The 19,447-nt window shown below is 45.8% G+C and overlaps 1 protein-coding gene and 1 long non-coding RNA gene across 3 annotated transcripts in view; one reads left to right on the top strand and one right to left on the bottom strand.

Annotated features, from left to right (window-relative positions):
* LOC311426336 (protein FAM219A-like) overlaps positions 1-19,429 on the top strand; it is a 135,929-nt gene extending 116,500 nt beyond the window's left edge. The window contains exons 3-6 of one of the 2 annotated variants that reach the window (XM_084502785.1): positions 3,317-3,419; positions 7,849-7,929; positions 8,294-8,348; positions 9,370-19,429. In XM_084502785.1, coding sequence (XP_084358911.1) covers positions 3,317-3,419; positions 7,849-7,929; positions 8,294-8,348; positions 9,370-9,528 — 398 coding nt within the window. In that variant the 3' untranslated portion in view covers positions 9,529-19,429. The remainder of the gene's footprint in view (positions 1-3,316; positions 3,420-7,848; positions 7,930-8,293; positions 8,349-9,369) is intronic. The other variant, XM_084502786.1, reaches the window with a different exon arrangement.
* LOC311426422 overlaps positions 1-19,447 on the bottom strand; it is a 566,016-nt gene that overhangs the window by 447,625 nt on the left and 98,944 nt on the right. The gene's annotated exons all lie outside the window — the stretch shown is intronic.

Raw genomic sequence — 19,447 nt, forward strand, 5'->3', positions numbered from 1 at the left:
ATGTTTTTTTTTTTCAAAAAATCATACTTTTAAAATAAATTAATGCATAAAACTGATGGTAGAAAAAAGAAAACCCAAAACAAACCACAACACAACTGATCTGTTTAAGGCAATACTCTATGCGGTCGGGAACAGAAGTACAACAGTGTGCTACATGTTCTGAACAGGAAGAAAGAAAAATAATCCATACAAGATACAGATTGATGCTTCAGGAGTAAAAAACTCCCCAAACCAGATAATAAAACGAATGGCCAAGTGCAGCATTACTACACTCTGCATGCCAAATGATTAGCAGGTTCCTAACATGGACTAAGGTCAAGCTACAACAAGTTTATCTTCCTAATTAAAAGGTTATTCAGGTCAAACCCTACATTTAACTCTACTTTGCATTTGGCTGTTTCAGCTATGTTTTACTATATGCAAGGACAGCCAGAAATTAATCTCGTGCTCTGAGATTAACGCAAAGGTCGGGAGGTCTCTCATGAAAGGCATTTCCATTAACTATATCCCAGAAGGATCCCATCTGCAGTGACCCACAAATACCTCCTGCCACCCCCTCTCTTGGGCGCCAGGCACCACACAGTGGAAGGAGACCTTGGTAGCATTTGCTTGGGTTTAGTTTCTTTCAAGCTGAGGACATGAAATGGAAATTCGGACTTGATCAGAAGAGGGCTGTCCCCCCACCTGCCAGGTTATCTGGAGCCTGCTGGAAGCGCAGCCTGCTCGTTGCCAGCACAGGAGAAACCCAGCCTGTAGCCAGGCTCTGGATGCAGCTGTGATGTTTGCTATCAAAGCTGGTGTGAAGCTCCATATCTGCCCAGACAGCCAATCAACCCCAATTATTAATGCAGCCCAGAACTTGGCCACTGGAAGGTGGACAAAAATTTTAATGCCAAAAAAATCCCCCTCTTCCTCAAAATCAAAATCAAAATCAAAAAGGGACAGTAGCCACTTCCTGCCAGATTCCCATCAGCTGTCACGTACGCAAGATTGGCAGTGCTGGATCTCACCAGCATTGACCCAGTACGTTCCTGGTAAGATGCATGTCTGCAAGGTGCTGCCAGGGGCAAAGAAGCTTCCTGGGACATGGTCAGAGCCTCCTGTGCTGCCCTGCTGGGGTGCTTGTGGAGGAAGCCATGGTACATGAGGAAAGAAATCCAAGTGGAGTTACTAAAAATTAAGAATTGTGATGGCCAACAGCTGTCCGGACTGCCTTGGGTTTGGGTGGGAGAACTGGGCTGAAAGTCGTTTTGGTGCAACTGCCTCTGTTGCTCATCACTAGTTCAAGGGGGGAAAAAAAGATGATGGCTGCTTTGAGAAAAGAGGAGTGAAAGGAGGACATGTGCAATTAACACTTTAACACTTTCAACAACCCTTTTAACACTTCCTTTATCTTTCTCCAGCCTGTACTTCTCTAATGCCATCATCAAAGGCTCAGTCAGGGGCCAACTTAATTCCGTACCTTTTCCCCCCAAGATGCTGAAACAACAGCAGTATACAACATTTCATCCTGTTCTCCTTCTCAAAAACAACATTAACTGTAGCAAAGTATTATAGTTTAAAATTCCATTAAAAGGCCACTTTTCTCCACATTCCAGCTTATAAAGCAGCCACCATTGATTACAATATTTTATCAATGTTTTCCTGTTCACACTTCCACCGGCATATCCTCCAATATCCTTCCAATGACTCAAAACACATCCTAAAGGGCTTTTCTTTAAAATCCCACCAGTTTGCCTTCCTCCCATTTTCCCAGTTCACACTTTCAGAATACACTTATCACTTACAAAATGCAGCACGCAGGTATCTTTTTATAGCAACGCCAAGAACCTACTATTATTACCAAGAATATAGCCAAAATCACAATAGCAATAATCAGAGTCAAATTCCACATGCGATAAGTCAGAAAACCGAAATAAGTAACACTGTACCAAATGAACCTTATTAGCAAACTTGCCAGGTTCCAAACGGCAATTAAATGCCAACAAAATCAAACATATACTTAAGGTGCTAGCCACAAAAGTATACACCACCCTGCAGAACTTTTATTTTCTGACTTATGGGCCGTTTCAAATGACCAGTCTACCAAACAAACAAACTAACTAAAACCAAAATAAAGAATACTGTCACTTACAGCGATGGGGTCCTTGTCTGCCTCTGCAGTGATCCGTTGAGTCAAGGAGTCCCTCCAGGAAATCCCGGGAGTACCCTAGGGAGTCCTATTCCCAGCGGGTCCTGCAGCCCGGCAGAGAGGGTGTCCCATCTGGGTCGCCAGATTAATTCAAAGATCGAAGCCGAAATTTCTAAGTGACGAAGTATCCTTTATTGTCAGCGCTGGATGCATGGGGGATCCTTCCACCTAACGTGCATATTCAAAGTGACAAACTATCTCATATTTATACAGCAAAACAATGAATATTCTATTAACACCTATACATATTCGATACCTAAACCCGCCTACTCTCGCTTCGTATGTTAATTAGCTTATCAGTCCTCACGCTTGCGCAAAGCCTCCCAAGAATTGTGGGCCGGGGTCTTCAGGACGTGGGCAGTGGTCTTTGGGAGGAAGACCATAGGTCTTCCTCATGATGTACTTTTCACCTTTTGCTAAAGAATGCCAAGTTGGCTGAATCAGTTGTTTTCCAAGCTGCAGGAATGCCGAGTTGGCTCAAGTTATCTCAAGTTTCAGCCTAACTGAGGGTCAACAGATAACGGGGTGTTTCAGTTAACAAGATGCTTCAACATAACAGAAGGTCGACAGATAACAAGATGTCGTATATTTTGTTCTCATTAATTTTTAACCACAAGATTTATTCTATCCTAAAGTGAGTTTATACAATATCAACTAACACTAAATGATGGTGCTACATTGATGGAAGCTCTTTTCTGTCCCAGCTGGGCCCCTCAGTGGCAGCCTGAATAGGAGAAAATGTAAAAGGAGAAATTCCCTTGCCCAGCATACAGTGCACTCTCAGAGCCCATAGCTGCACAGAGGCAGGGGTTCTGCCCTTCTTCAGCCCCAGCAGGACAGTCTCGGCCTGCATCCAGAAGCTCCATGGCCGTCGTTGTGTGGCCTGGTCAGCAGGCTCCTGCAAGGCAGGGCATATGAACTTTAGCCCCTAGGGACCTTGGAGGCAATGGGACACAGCTCTTCTGGCCTCTGCTGTGTCTGCTTGGGAGATGGAGTGCTCATGTCCTGTGCTATTAATTCTGCAATCCCTTTTGCTGCAATCAAATCTGGGTTTCTGTAGCTGTATGGTGACCTGCCAGGCTGGTGCCCTAATTTTGCTTTTCCCCCTTTGTATCCCATATGCAGAGAAGCAGAGGGAGCTGGCTCGGAAGGGCTCCCTGAAGAACGGCAACATGGGCAGCCCAGTTAATCAGCAGCCCAAGAAGAACAACGTGATGGCACGGACAAGGTAAAGGACTGGAAAACTCAGCTGTGCTCTAAGCTGAAATCCCTAATGGCCTTAAGATGACAAGAACAACATTCATTGCCATTCCCCTACAAATACACAGTAAGAGCAGTGATGGCCTTTCCCAAACACTCTGTGCTGTGTTGCATCCTGTCCCATGGGGGAACATGGGGACAGCTGGGCCCAGGACAAGTGACAATACAGCCTTCAGGAGGCAGAGGGAGCCCGGCCTGGAGAACGGCTTTTACCTGGGCAGGTAGTGATAGGACAAGGGGGAACAGTTTTAAACTAAATGAAGAGAATTTAGATGAGATGTTAGGAGAAAATTCTTTACTATAAGGATGGTGAGGCACTGACACAGGCTGCCTAGAGAAGCTGTGGATGCCCCATCCCTGGCAGTGCTCAAGGCCAGGCTGGATGGGGCTTTGGGCAACCTGGGCTGGGGGGAGGTGTCCTGCCCATGACAGAGGGGTTGGAATGGGTGATCTTTAAGGTCCCTTCCAACCCAAACCTTTCTGTGATTCGATCATTCTGTGAAAATTAGAGGTTTTATATGTTTGTCTCGAATGCTCTGGGCATCCTCATGTAACGTTGTAATCCTACCAGCGGGAGAGCGTACAGTGCTGCTTCGTGTAACAGCAAACTGTTTTAGAGCTTAGTTCTGACTTGGCTGCTTTTATCCCAATAGTTCCCCTGCTTCTTTTTGAAAATGCCCTCTTCCCCATACTGATTAACTTAATGAAGGCTGGTGTCTAATTCATCTCTGCGTGCTTTGCTATACACCTCCTCCACACTGCAAACAGCATGGTCATACTTTGCTGGGGCTGCTTTGGCTCATCTCTGTATGACAGTATCGGACAGTGCTACAAACCTCTGTAAACAAAGACGTTCTTACCTGAATGCTTTCTTTCAGAGTATTTCTGTGTTTTTGTTGTTGTTGTTGTTGTTTTTTGTTTGTTTTTCTTTTTTCTTTTTTTTTCCATGCAGGCATCAGTACAATTGTGTATTGTGTGCCTAAATTCAGGGGCAGGAACCCACTGAGTCAACAGGATTGCACTCTTTGCATGCTATGAGAAAGGTGGCATTTTTTATTGGAGGATCTTATTTAAAATGACAGCAGAGTCTGCATTAAAGCTGTGTTTTTGTTGATGAATGAGAAACTTGCATGGATTACCATATATTAAGTAGAACAGGAGCTGTAGGTGAGAGCCTCTCTCTGTGCAACACATCCAACAGATGAGGTTCTTTGTTTCAAATTAGTTCCCAAAACCCACAACAGCAGTCATAAATCATGCCAGGACTTTGTCAAGTTTTATTTGTAAGCACCTGCGATGTTGGCGAAATATGCTACACTGCTCACTGCTCCAAATTTGGTTGTTGAGACCATGTAAATGTGCCAGGCCCTTATTGGCAGTAAGAAATTCTGCAAATGCCCAGCTGGGTTTTCTGTTCCCACTGCTCCTCTTTGTATCCTAAATGCAAGCTGGGAAGACTTGGATTCTTTTGGCATTAGGCTGCACAATAGCTTCCCAAGAGGAATAGTAGCAGATTTGCTGCTTTAGAGATTTAGAAACACTGAAATTAGTGGGGGAAGATAGTAAGGGAGAGAGGATAAGTGCTGATGCCCACCTGTAAAATTAGTTACGTCTGCCTGGAGGGGCTGCTGTTTCAGAGGTGCCAGTGGAAGGAAGAGTGATTTGGTTTGGGAAGGGTAGAGCACTGACAACCATTGACAAAAGCTTTAGAACAGCCAGCTCAGTTTTATTCCATCCATGGACATCTGAGCAGTGTTCAGGGATGTGGAGAACCCTGCACAGACAAGATAAGCCTGCTGGCAATAGACTCACATCTCTTAGTTACTTTTCACACAGCTTTTAGAAGCTTCCTTTGGGATCTGAAAAACACAGGTTTGCAGCAACTGCTTTAGTAGCAGATGTAGCCAAGCTCCATTGCTCCCATATGGAGAGCTGGGAGATGCCTGGCACAGGCTCTTGCTGGCCTGTGATTCCTCATCCCCCAGCTCCCTTGGCTTTCTGGGAACCAAGCAGCAGTCTGGGCACAGCCCTCACGGTACCTCAGAATGGTTTGCTCTGTCCTGCCATAGACAGGGCAACCCCAGGAAGGCAGAAATGTCACAATCTTGTTCACAAGGCTGCAGTACAATGAGAGACTCCAGTGGGATACACTGCAAAACATCCAGGTTCTAGTTGCTCTATGTCTGAACTGTTGGCTTCTTCCAGGCTCTATAGAAGAAGCTAAAGCCATTTCCCCTTTTTTGCTCTTCTCCTCATCAAATATGTTTTCCTTCTTTCATTCAAAGTGTATTTCTTCTCTTTGTCCCTGCCCCACTTCCTCCTCCTTCCCCAAGGCCGTTGTTCTTCAGTATTTCTGAAATCCAGCCTCTAATATCAGGTTCCGTTCACCATTGAGTCTTCTTCTGAGGCAGGGGCGCAGCCAGCCTTAGAGGTGAAAGAATCTGGATCCATAACATGCTCAGCCTCCCTAAGAGCAAATACAATGTGAACAAAGTTGATGTGATGTTGCCAATCCCCACTGGAAACACAGGCAGAGCCCACAACACCATCTGCACTACTTCTACGCATCCAGATATTGTAGTCCACTCTAAAGATAAACTAAACACAGATGTTGTAAAGTATTCCATGTTAAGCAACCAAAACCACCAAGACAAAAAGCTCATACCTGCAGATGAAAGCAGGTACAACTTAAACCCAGCTTTGTTCCAAGGACACTGGGAAGCAAGAAAATAAAAGGCAATCAGGATGTGAGAAAAAGCTTAAATCAGGGACAAAAACATTATCAGTTTTAGTCTGTGGCAGAAAAGTTGAAGTTCCATTGCTAAGAAAAAAAAACACAAAACATTTCTCAACAAAAAGATGTAGTGATTTGTTTTAATCAAGTAAATAGCACCACAAAGGACTGTTCTCCTTGATCCCCTGATAGTGCTTTGTTCACTCACAATGTAGAAACAATTGTCAGTGAGTGTATGTGGAGCAGTGACTTGAAAAATGGAGAGCAGGCATGGAAGTGAGTGCTTCTGGTATCTGGATAGGCAAGCTGCTGCTGCCAGATCACAGCTTCTGTTTTAGTTCCAGACATCTTTGCTTCTTGACTTCCTTCCTACATGGTTTGTAGGGAGCAGAAGGAACCTCTGGAGGATATGGGAAGGGGTTTTGCATTTTGCAAGTGGATCCCATTTTCTGCAGTACCCTGATGCAGCAGCCTGGAAATTCTGCATCAATTAATTTCTTTAGCCTTGCATTTCAATGAATGCAGTAAGAAAATGCAACTAGTTATGAGCCTATACATCTGCTTCATTAGAACATTTGATATATTTTGCTTTCCCTGAGCCTTGCCCATCTTCAGTGCCTTTACATTACTAAAATTGTAATGACTTTCTGATTTTTTTTGAGCAGAAGAGCATTGCAGCTGGTTAAAGAGCAATTAGAGCATGGATGAGATGGATTATCATTTGTAGATCTTCCCAAACTCTTAGTGAAGCCCTGCTGCATCATTGTATTGTTAAAGACCAATCATTTTTTTGGGAGAGAATCTGATTTAACCCACTGAATAAGATTTCCATGATAATCTTGCAGTTCCCACCTGCTGAACATAGTACCTTGCTCCATTTGCTCTGTCTGGTTGATCTTATTTTAAATATGAACCCAAGTCTTTGCGCAATTTTGTGGATGAAATAACTGTTGTGAGCTGGATACCATTGAATATTTTCCTTATCCTAGAGGCTCTGAAGTCTATATCCCATTCCACAGACTCCCTCAGGCAATTAAAGGTGCAAAGTCATCATCAGCCATTGTAACACTTCGGATGAACTGAAAGTCTTTATAGAATAATGGGATTTTAAAAGTGCAAGTCAGACAGGGCTCTTATGCTACACCCACCAGCTCTTACTTCTCATATTACTGAAGTTAGGGGTGAGACTTCACAAGTTCTGTGTTATGGGGGCTGGGTAGGGACACAGGCAGAAAGACCAAATCCCTGATTTCCAATCCTATAGTACCTTCCCTTAGCTAGAATACCTTCTCCTGCTTGCTTATTGCAAGTGCCACGTACTCATTGCTAGGAAAAAAAAACAACACAGAAGTCTGATAAGGCAAGCACTGCAAACTGAACAGTTTCATCAGAATGAAGCCCAGAGCGTCCCAATCATTTTGTCTTTCAGGGAGGAGTGTGTTCCCAAGGCATGTCCAGCATCTGTCCCTGTAAATCTGCTCTGAGCTACCCAGAGACACAGCCTGCCTCCTCTGAATTGCACCTATTTAAATGTCTTCACTAGTAAGGGAGGACTTGCAAAGAAGTGAAATGGGGAAAGCCTAACTATCATGTGACTTTGATACGACTATGTGTGGTACTGAGCTTTACTGTGTGGTTAATGGAGAACATTTAATTATTTCAGGCTCGTCGTTCCCAATAAGGGCTATTCGTCATTAGATCAGAATCCAGATGAAAAGCCACTGGTAGCCCTGGATACGGACAGGTATGCAAAGTGATAATAAGATGATATATGTTAAGGCGCAAGCAAGTTTTTCATGACAAAGCACAGCACTGGAACTAACTCCTGCTGAAACCATTCTTGCAGACCACTTGCAGCCTTCCTTGCTGTGCCCTTTGGCATATGCCGTAATTGGTCTGTGCATGTAAACAAGCAGGAAGAGACAAGAGTAAAGAGCACTTTCATGGAAATGTCTGAGGTTCACAGATGAAAGTTGTTCTCTAGGCTGCCTTGATGTAAATTCTCTGTGCCTAAAGGACAGCTTCACAGCACAAGAAGGATAGGATTAAGCAGGGAATTCAGGTCTCTTTAACTGTTTCCTTCTTTGCTGTCTTGTCCTTCCCTGCAGTGATGATGACTTCGATATGTCCAGATATTCCTCCTCGGGATACTCATCAGCTGAGGTGAGTTACACTCTCTCTTCCCAGCCATGAATGCTGGTAGCAGAGCATCCAGAGATGCCTTAGAGTGGCCTTTTGCAGCCAGAAACAGCTACACAAGGAATTTACCAGTGGTGTAAACTCTGTGAATCTGTAAGGGGCCGTGGCAGAAATTGTGTCATGTTTCTTTCTTCCCTAGTGATCTAGTTGGCTCCGTCCCCACACTGCCACAGCACAGAGATTTGCCCGTCAGCTTCACTGAAGCTTTTCCCAGTTCTGCTCAGTCCTGCAGTGCCCATGTGGTGCAAAAGCATCAACTTGTCTGTCGTGGCAGCTCAGCAACTGTCCGCTTGCCAAGACACAAATAAAGGAGCTGAGGGTGTGCTGTCATTTCCAGTTTTAGCAGGGGTCAGGGTCACCTGGAAGGTGTTTACTTGGAGCAAGCAGAAATTCCAAAGAGGACTTACAGATATGAACTCTTGCCCTTTCAAAGAGAAATGGCAGGAAGTTCATGTTTGCTAATCCCTTGCATTGTTTCTGAATGTATTCCCAAGATCTCCAGTGAATTAGTTGCTCGGCCTCTGGGTGCTGCTTCTGTAGGATCTGATTTACAGTCAGGGTGCTGAGCAGCCATTCTGCACGCAAGCTGCTGGAAACTGTTCCCCCTTGTATCTCTTCCTAGGGCAAAATCCCTCTGAAGTGTGGAGAAACAGCCAAGAGCAGGGACCAGGTCAAATGATCTGGGCCATCTGTGGGCCCTGACTTGAAGGGTTTTTCACCCAGAGCTAGCTAGGCAGCAATCTGAGATTACAAAGAACCAAGTGGCTTTACCACCACCTTTCAACTGCTGTAGTGCCCCAGATTGAGTGGAGGGACTACACAGCTCCCAGTTGGTTTATTATCATTATTTCCCATTTTAAATATCATATATATTTCCCATATCGTATGTGGGATATATATTCCAGAATAAGGGACCTCCTTCCTCTTCCGACCTGTCAGAAGCAAGAAGTCTCAAGTGTTTGACTGTTTGTCTCTTTGTCTGTAGCAGATCAACCAAGACTTGAACATCCAGCTGCTAAAGGATGGGTACCGGTTAGATGAGATCCCAGATGACGAGGACCTCGACCTAATCCCCCCTAAATCGGTCAACCCTACCTGCATGTGTTGCCAAGCCACCTCCTCCACCGCCTGTCACATCCAGTAGTGAGGCCGGCAGGCTGTGATCAGTGCTTTCCACTATAACTGTAAAACTTAACCGCCATTGCTTCCTCCTATGGTAGGATGTGCACCTCTTTGTGTTCATGGAGCCAGGAGAAACCAAAAAATTCATTTTATGATTGGTTGATAAGTTATTTTAAACTATGATTAAACAAAAGAGTTAAACTCAAAGTGCTAGGCAGTGCCTGGCAGAACTGACTGGTCCGGAGAGCAGATGCAGAATGGCTCAGAGATACTTCTGGGTTTGTGTAGACACCAGAGATGTTTTGTAAGGTGTCAGGTCCAGAATGGGAAGGATCAGATGGGGCTGCAGTTAATCCTACCCTCTAAAAACAATCCATTTGCAAGATCAGGGGTGTCTGAGGTGTCGGGGGGGTTTACCTGAGGTCAGTTCATAATTAGTTCACTAAGCCTCATTTGCCTGTGTAACCAAAATTACACCATGATCAGGGCACAGGAATGGCAACAGAGCAGGGCATCCTTTCTTATGGCAAGTCTAGGCAGGATCAACATGACACAATTCATTCACTTGCAAAGAGAGCAAGATGGTGGCATTTCTCTGTGAGTCAGTAGTAGCTGGAGCTGCTGTGTCACATACCCAATGCAATCTACCCTTAGCACCACATTAAATTATCACCAAACACATCAGATTTGATCTGCAGTCCATCCATACTTTCAGTAGATTCAGTCCTTGCCTGAGAATACCATAATCATGAGTTCAGTTCAGTTGAATACACTGACTTCAGCTTCTACTTAAGTCCTGTGAGAGCCATCTGCTTCCAAAAATCTTGAACTCTGTTCAACTAAGAAAAAATGAGTCCTGCATAAGACAGGACTTGAGCTATACAGTCTGAAGGTCAGTGCTGAAAAAGCTAGTTGAAGAAAGTATATTTTTTGGAGCTCAGCTGTTGGTACTCTTGACAGTGCATCTCTTGGTGCCTATGGGAGACATTAGTTAACGTGGTGGTGTCAGACTTTAGGGGAGTTTTCAGCAACAGAGGGATTATGAGCAGATTCAGCTGAAAAAAAGCCATGAGAGGGAACTACTGTTTATTGCATCTCCGCCCCCTTGTGAACCAAGCTTTGTCTGTTAGAGCAGTCCCACATCAGGAACAATTATGTTTATTTGATGCTGGAATAGTCAGGAAACCTGGCATTACATTAGATTTCTGGGCTGAATTGCCAGTTCACCAACAGATTGTTTTAAATGTAAAATCATTTCTGGATTTAGGAAATATGTCCTCTCCTTGTTCAGTCTTACACTGCTGGCTTCAGAAGACATGGGATTCAGGTGATGGATGGGCTGGCATCTTTCTCTGAGGTGAAATCTTTTGACACAGCCACAACTGTGTCTTTCCCTGCTCAGACAGGAAGAAAGACTGCCTGCCTTATGTCAGCGCTCTCTTTAGAGCCTGGTGGAGGGAAAAAGCGAAGGCAATTCTAAGTTTCCCATCAGAATTCCCCTGAGCCACGAGAAAGAGCCTGATCTCCACACTGAATTACAGATACCCTGTATGAAATTTGCACATCATGAGCTGACTCTTTAAGTTCTCTTAGTGATGAGGAGGACACTTATTTAACATCACACGTTTTCATTCTGTGCAGCGCAAGGCATGATGTCATCCGCAGCATGAGCAAAAGAGCAGGCATACAAGGCTCCTGGGCTTTATTATTCAGCAGCTACCTGCAGGCAACCATGAAAACTGTGTTTGCCCCCTTCCCTGAAACAGGGACTGTTGCCCTATCTGCCAGGGAACAGAAAGAGGATGGAGAAGACTTGTTTACTGAGCATCTCTGCCTATTGTGCAGAAGTGCTGGTTAACTTGCCAACTCCTCTAGGGAGAGAGCGTTCCTCTATTGAATTCCTCTCACTTTCTCATAATGTGGCAGTGCCAAGGGGGAATATTTCAAAAATGTTTCTAAAGAAGCACAAAGCTTCAATTCCTTGCTTCTTCTTTCGTGTGCCAGCCTTCCTCTCTAGTGCTAGCTCAGGTGTGAGATTAGCAAGTTGTCTGCAGTGGGGAGAAGAGCTCTAACAGCACTATGTGGGAAGAGAAGTTAAAAGGGAGGAAAAGCTCAGGAGTATTTTTTTCAGATGGGGAATGTAGTCAAAACAGAAAACAGAAACCACATGGTCAAACTAAATCCTGTAGGACATGGCCAAGTCTCTTTAAACATTCACACTTTTAAAGCAGGAGTTTGCAGTTCAGCATTGGTACCATGCAACATCTCCATTGCACTTATCCTCCTGGGTCAGTGTCTGTGCCTTTCAGGCAGGCTGCACACACGCAGCCTTTCCCACAGCCTTTGCTCAGGAGCTTGGGGTATTTTGGTGAGCCTGCTCAAGCAATGAGGTGTCTATTTCCGTTGGTTAACCATGGCAGACTGCACATCGCACAGTTCTCCATCAAACCACCTTTGTCTTAGGACAAAGATGGAAGTAGATGTCTGAGATTGTGTCTCCCAGAACTTTAACTTCCCCTCTGAAGGACAGACCTTCCCTGTAACCACTGCCCCATGGCACCACTGCTAAGTCCTTTTATTGCCCCAATTTCTGTTTTTTGCCTGCCATGTGCTCTGAGGCATTCCCCAACCCCACAACCCTGCAAACGCCCTCCACCCTTTGCATTGTGTTATGTACACCTGCTTCCACCATAACCCCTTAAAGTCACAGAATCACAGAATTGTAGGGTTTGGAAGGGACCTCGAAAGATCATCAGGTCCAAACCCCTGCCAAAGCAGGTTCCTTAGAGCAGGCTGCCCAGGTAGGTGTCCAGACAGGCCTTAAATATCTCCAGAGAAGGAGACTCCACAACCTCCCTGGGCAGCCTGTTCCAGTGCTCCGTCACCCTCACCATGAAAAAATTCTTTTGCATGTTGATGCGGAACTTCCTGTGCTCTATCTTGTGACCATTACTCCTTGTCCTGTCCCCACAAACCACTGAGAAGAGGTTGGCCAAATCCCTCTGTCTCCCACACCTCAGGTATTTATACACATTGATGAGATCCCCTCTCAGTCTTCTTTTCTCCAGGCTGAGCAGACCCAGGTCTCTCAGCCTTTCCTCATAGGGAAGATGCTCCAGGCCCCGTATCATCTTTGTGGCCCTCCGCTGGACTCTTTCCAGGAGATCCCTGTCTTTTTTGTACTGGGGAGCCCAGAACTGGACACAGTACCCCAGGTGAGGCCTGACCAGGGCAGAGTAGAGGGGGAGGATCACCTCCCTTGACCTGCTGGCCACACTCCTTTTAATGCACGACAGGATCCCATTGGCCTTCTTGGCCATGAGGGCACACTGCTGGCTCATGGTCAACCTGTCGTCCACCAGGACCCCCAGGTCCTTCTCCTCAGAGCTCCTCTCCAGCAGGTCGTCCCCCAGCCTGTACTGATAGATGCGATTGTTCCTTCCCAGGTGCAGGACTCTACACTTGCTCTTGTTAAACCTCATCTGGTTTCTTCCTGCCCATCTCTCCAGCCTGTCCAGGTCTTGCTGAATGGCAGCACAGCCTTCTGGCATGTCAGCCACTCCTCCCAGCTTTGTATCATCAGTCCCTGGGAGGACACTACTCATTTTCACATGTGAGGGGGGAAGATGAATTTAAACGTGAACTAGGCCAGTTATTCCTCCAAATATAGACAGAAGCACAAGCCAAGTGTTTTTCCCTGCTCACAGAAGGAGCTGGTTGCACAAATAGTTGATTTGGCATGACAGTACAGGACCATAAAATGGCAATTTTTTGGCTTCTCCTCTCTGTGCTTTGTGTTCATATATTTTATTAGGGGAATAAAGTAGAAAGGGTGGGGAAAAGTAGTTACCTGTGTAGGGTCATTATCAGGAAGGCTGAATGGATTAAGGCAATGCACGTGTGGCTATCATAGAAAACCGACCACTAACCCTTCTGAACTGCAGCCCTTTAGTCAGGTTATGACCATAGGGCATGTCTGTTGGCTCATTACAAAATCTGATGGACAGCCCAGCAGTGTGTGTTAACAGCAAATTGGCTTGGCTCTCCCTGTCTGGTCTTGTGTTCAGACCTTTGTGTTTTGGCCAGAAGGTTTTCCTTGTGCCCTCACTGGAGGTTGTGGGGGCTTCCCAGGAAGGAGTATAGATACATGGTTGTTCTGTCACTGCTCTCCTTACACCAGCAGTATATCTGCTGTCATGGACCAGAGAAGACAAAAGCAAACAGCACAGTCCCTGGCTCTTTGTTGCAGCATTAGAAAGCCCTAAAATCTGCAGAACTGCTGGGTAATCTCCAAACTGCAGGTTACTTGCAAGAAAGCGAATCATTCCTTGTTCTAGTCTTTGCACCAAACCATATGGTTTTCTCAGGCCATATTTTCAGTCTGAAGTGTACAGAATACCAGGGGGAGGAGTGCCGTGGAGTATGAAAAGCTGCATTACTGTCCATCTAAATTACCATGCAAATAGGATAGCTTCCTTATAGTGATGCTGGCACCTCTAACAAGGGAATTTGCATTTGATGCCTCCTAAAGCCAGATTGTTTTTTTTTTGGCTAGGATTTTAAGTAATTTTAGTCACCAAATTACCTGAGTTTAGGCAAATAATTTCTTCTTATCAGATGTTAGTTCATCCCTTTCATGTGAGCTTTGGACTACAAGGTCTCAGCACTCAATTCTTGTCTCTCCAGTCAGTCTGCAAACACCCCATTTCCAGATGTCCGTGTGAGGGGAAGTATCCTCCCAGTGTCAAGGAAGGGTCCTAGATAGCATGGTCTAGTCTGCTTTTCCTGTGGTTGTGTAAATAATCTTTGGTTGAAGGAAGGCTGATGTCCAGGTGACCATCCCAGAGGCTCATTTGATGTCCTATCAGGCATATCTTAAAGCCAACCTTTGGAAGAGCCACTGGATCATATCTGATGTTGCTGCATGTCTACCCCCAGTGCGTATATTTGGCTGTCAAGTCTACTCTGCTCTTCTGGCTGTCCTGCTTGTAGATGCCTTGCAATTGCAAAAGCAAGCAGCCAAGCCTGCTTCACAGAGGGGCTTGAGGATGCTGTGCTCACCCACAGACAGGACAGACTCAACTGCTTCTGGTTTGTCTCTCCGTCTCCTTTCCCAAAAGGAGACAGCTGCTCTGCTCAGCTGTGTGCTGGCTGACACATTGATCTGAGATCCTGAGCAGAAACCTTCCCTCTCCATGAAGAGTCTGTCCTCAGGCTGGCCTGCAAGCTGTACAACGGCATGCAGGAAGCTTGAAAAGTGCAGCTCCTTGTATGTGACTCAACAGAAACATGAAGATGCTTTTGAAGGAAGGAAAGACCCAGATGGGCACCAGATGGAACAAGAGAAGAAAAACAAGCAATAACTAGAAAGGTTGCCAAGTGCTGCCTTGGCCTAGGGAAAATCCCAGTTGTCCAAACTAATCTATCGCAATACAGTGCTGATACCAAGCTAAGCATGTTTTCAGATGCATACACCAGAAACACCATGTCCCTGAGCTAGCACTGCAGCCAAATACTACTGCAGAGAGTCTGCTGGACCATCAGAGCACAGAAATGAGATCTGGGATCCCTCGCTGCTTTTGGCATGTGTGTTTGCTCCAACCTCAGGCAGGTCACATCTCCTCTTGACACCTCCTTCTGCAGCGCAGAGGATAAACCTGCCTTCCCCGGATGCTACCACCACCCCGCATGGATGTTGCCAAGTGTGTGGCAGGCACCATTGATAGGACAGATCTGTAAGCAGGGTGGAAAAAGTATGCTATAAAAGTTTTACACATATTTTCAAAGTTCTGCAGAGAACAGCAACACAACTCTACTTTCCTTCTGTTTACCAGCTTCTGATGTTGCTTGCATGTGCCAGAAGGCTGCAGGGTGATCTTAGTAGAGAGATTAAACAGCTTTGGGGGCAGATGTTTGGCAAGGGGATGTTTCCCAGTTATTTGGCTGTTGGCTCATGCACAGCTGGCTACTTAATATGCACGGTGACACAGGGAACATGTAAGAATTGGTGGTTCAACAGCACCATCCCCTGCTAGCAGACTTAAGGAATTTAGGAGTGCAGGTGGATTTCCAACTCAGACAGTGAATTTTAATTGGGTGGAAGAGATCACCGAAGGGTTTATTTGAGATATTCCCAGGGAAGTGTCATGCTTTTATATTTAGCATTTATGTAATGATCTGAGGCACTTGTTTCTGGGCTCTTCCTTTATTTTTCCATTCTTCCTTGACATACTCACACAGTATGGCCACTCTTACCTAGAACAGAACAGACTTTGTCACCTGGCTGCTCAGCAAGCACAGGCTGCATGTACTACCCTGAACATACCCTGGCTTTGGCCTCTGGCACCCTTCAGAGCTGTCTCTTCACAACCCACTTCTCTTTCTAGTTCTCATGTCTCAAAAACATCTGCAGAGATGGGCAGAGTGCTACAGGGGAAGCTGGACTAGGCTGAGCCTGAGGGACAGGCACGGGAAGGTCTTCATTTTAAGGTGCTTTTCACCTCAAGGAGGACAAGGCATCCTTGTCATTTCTTGTCAAGACCTTCTTGTGCAAGAGGTTGCTCCAGACTTGAACTGCACCTCACCAGATGAACGTGCCTGTTACAGAGCCACACAAATCCTGCAGAAGGGCCAGAGACAGAGGAAGAGATTGGGACCTGGGATTACATACAGAGGATTAATGACAGACTAACCAGATGCAGGTTTCTCACAGGGACTCACATCCCAATTTTCACTCCCTGTGTTGTGCAACTGAGTTGTTGCATTGCTTCCCAAAAATTACAACTACATACCGTCCTTCAGCCCCCTTGACATCGGTGGCAATCCCAGGATCACAGCAGCCTGGCTGAGTGCTCCTTCGACAGATTGCTTGGAAGGTTAGGGCCAGGGGCTAATGGAGATTACATGGAGCAGAGCACTGTGACCCACGCAAGCGTTCAGGAAGCCACGGCACGGAGCAGGACATCACTGACTTTCCCTGGCGCCTGCAGCGAACAGGTCTTCCCATTGCTTTCCAGACCCAGTTGCCAGCAGAAACTGGGGCTGAGGCTTTCTTTTTCTGTAAAAAGCTGCTTCAGCAAAACATGGATTTGCTCCTGGAAGGAGCTCTCCTGGCTGATTGTGCCTGGTCTGTGAGGCAGCCATTTCCATAGTAACAAGTGGTGATAGAGGCGGGGGGATTACATCAGGGAGTGAAGGTACAAAAGAAGCCTTGTTTAAATGTGACTGTCTTGGGCATGGCACTGGAAACCAGCACAGTAGGCACCAGGAAAAGAAAAGGCTACTAAAAGGCCATGCTGATATAAGTCCCATTACATGCTGAGATGTTTGCCCTCCCAGAGCAGCATTTCTCCCCGAGCTGTCTATTCAGCTGCCCCAGGTCAGGTCTTCAGAAAGCACTGCTCTGCCCGGGCTGCCTTCTCATTTCTGCACTGGTCCCAAAAAAGCTGCATCTTCATTTGTTACTCATCTTCCTCAAGGCCGCATGATCTGGGAAAGGAAAAGTTTATCAGGAAATGTGATATAGATCAATGGGGAGCTGGAAAATTTGGACAAGCTCTCTTTACGGCAGCCTTTCTGTTTTTTGTCACTTCTGCCTCCTTCCCCAGCTGAGATTTCTCTGCTCTGTTTCTTTGTGTGGGGAAGCTGGCTGGGATAGCAGATATATTCAGCTTGTTGCTGCCTCTGTCCGGTGACAAACCCAAGGCAAACATCAGACCAGAAGGATACCTAAGAGGCATAATGGTGGGTGAGCCAGCGAGCTGGATGGGATTTCTCTTCACCCACCCGAGTGGCCAGGGGAAGGCTGTGGAGCTGAGGGTCACCCAAGCGAGTTTAAAACCTTGGTGTGAGCCACCAAGCCCAGGTGGGTGCCATCACCCTTACAGCTGTGGGCACACTGGGACCAGAGATCCCGGTCCAAGACCTGCCTGAGCCCGAGACCCATAGGGAGGCACAGGTGGAAGTCTGTCAGTGGTCCCCTTCTCAGCTGTGAAACACATGGGTAGGGCTGTAGTTCTGCAGGGAGAAGAACTCTTGCAGAGGATGAAGTCCTTGCAGGGGAGAAAATTCAAGAAGATATTCCTCCCCTCCCTCCCTTTTTGCACATTTTAACTCCTTCCACATGGGTTATTGGACCCTTAGTAAAGAAGGAAACAAAACAGCATTAAATACTTTCTAAAGGGTTCTGAAAGCAGGTGCTGCTTGCATGCAGAGCTGGTCTGTGTCTACCATGTAACTTCCAGACCTCATGGCACATCCTGTAGCTGAGTCACCTGGAGCCCCATGCGGGATCTAGGTTGGGAGAACCAACACTGACCATCATGTCAACAGCTACAGCTTCCCAAACTAGAGAAGGGTCAGATAAGGGAAGGGGGGAAAGCAGCAGCAATGACAGTATATCTAGTTGTCACAGGTAAACTTCAGTATCTGTATCCAGTGGTTAGTTCTAGAATCTCAGGCCTTGTTATATTGCACATGTCCTCCTTTCACTCCTCTTTTCTCAAAGCAGCCATCATCTTTTTTTCCCCCCTTGAACTAGTGATGAGCAACAGAGGCAGTTGCACCAAAACGACTTTCAGCCCAGTTCTCCCACCCAAACCCAAGGCAGTCCGGACAGCTGTTGGCCATCACAATTCTTAATTTTTAGTAACTCCACTTGGATTTCTTTCCTCATGTACCATGGCTTCCTCCACAAGCACCCCAGCAGGGCAGCACAGGAGGCTCTGACCATGTCCCAGGAAGCTTCTTTGCCCCTGGCAGCACCTTGCAGACATGCATCTTACCAGGAACGTACTGGGTCAATGCTGGTGAGATCCAGCACTGCCAATCTTGCGTACGTGACAGCTGATGGGAATCTGGCAGGAAGTGGCTACTGTCCCTTTTTGATTTTGATTTTGATTTTGAGGAAGAGGGGGATTTTTTTGGCATTAAAATTTTTGTCCACCTTCCAGTGGCCAAGTTCTGGGCTGCATTAATAATTGGGGTTGATTGGCTGTCTGGGCAGATATGGAGCTTCACACCAGCTTTGATAGCAAACATCACAGCTGCATCCAGAGCCTGGCTACAGGCTGGGTTTCTCCTGTGCTGGCAACGAGCAGGCTGCGCTTCCAGCAGGCTCCAGATAACCTGGCAGGTGGGGGGACAGCCCTCTTCTGATCAAGTCCGAATTTCCATTTCATGTCCTCAGCTTGAAAGAAACTAAACCCAAGCAAATGCTACCAAGGTCTCCTTCCACTGTGTGGTGCCTGGCGCCCAAGAGAGGGGGTGGCAGGAGGTATTTGTGGGTCACTGCAGATGGGATCCTTCTGGGATATAGTTAATGGAAATGCCTTTCATGAGAGACCTCCCGACCTTTGCGTTAATCTCAGAGCACGAGATTAATTTCTGGCTGTCCTTGCATATAGTAAAACATAGCTGAAACAGCCAAATGCAAAGTAGAGTTAAATGTAGGGTTTGACCTGAATAACCTTTTAATTAGGAAGATAAACTTGTTGTAGCTTGACCTTAGTCCATGTTAGGAACCTGCTAATCATTTGGCATGCAGAGTGTAGTAATGCTGCACTTGGCCATTCGTTTTATTATCTGGTTTGGGGAGTTTTTTACTCCTGAAGCATCAATCTGTATCTTGTATGGATTATTTTTCTTTCTTCCTGTTCAGAACATGTAGCACACTGTTGTACTTCTGTTCCCGACCGCATAGAGTATTGCCTTAAACAGATCAGTTGTGTTGTGGTTTGTTTTGGGTTTTCTTTTTTCTACCATCAGTTTTATGCATTAATTTATTTTAAAAGTATGATTTTTTGAAAAAAAAAAACATGAAGTGTATAATATTTTTTTTTAACATTTCCATTGCAGTATTTATCATTGTTACTGTTTGTGTGTAGTGTAACAATTAATGATATTAAAAAGCATACATATGAAAACCAGCCTGCCAGCCTTTT

This window comes from Aythya ferina (genome assembly GCF_964211825.1).
Source record: "Aythya ferina genome assembly, chromosome: W".
Taxonomy (NCBI): domain Eukaryota; kingdom Metazoa; phylum Chordata; class Aves; order Anseriformes; family Anatidae; genus Aythya; species Aythya ferina.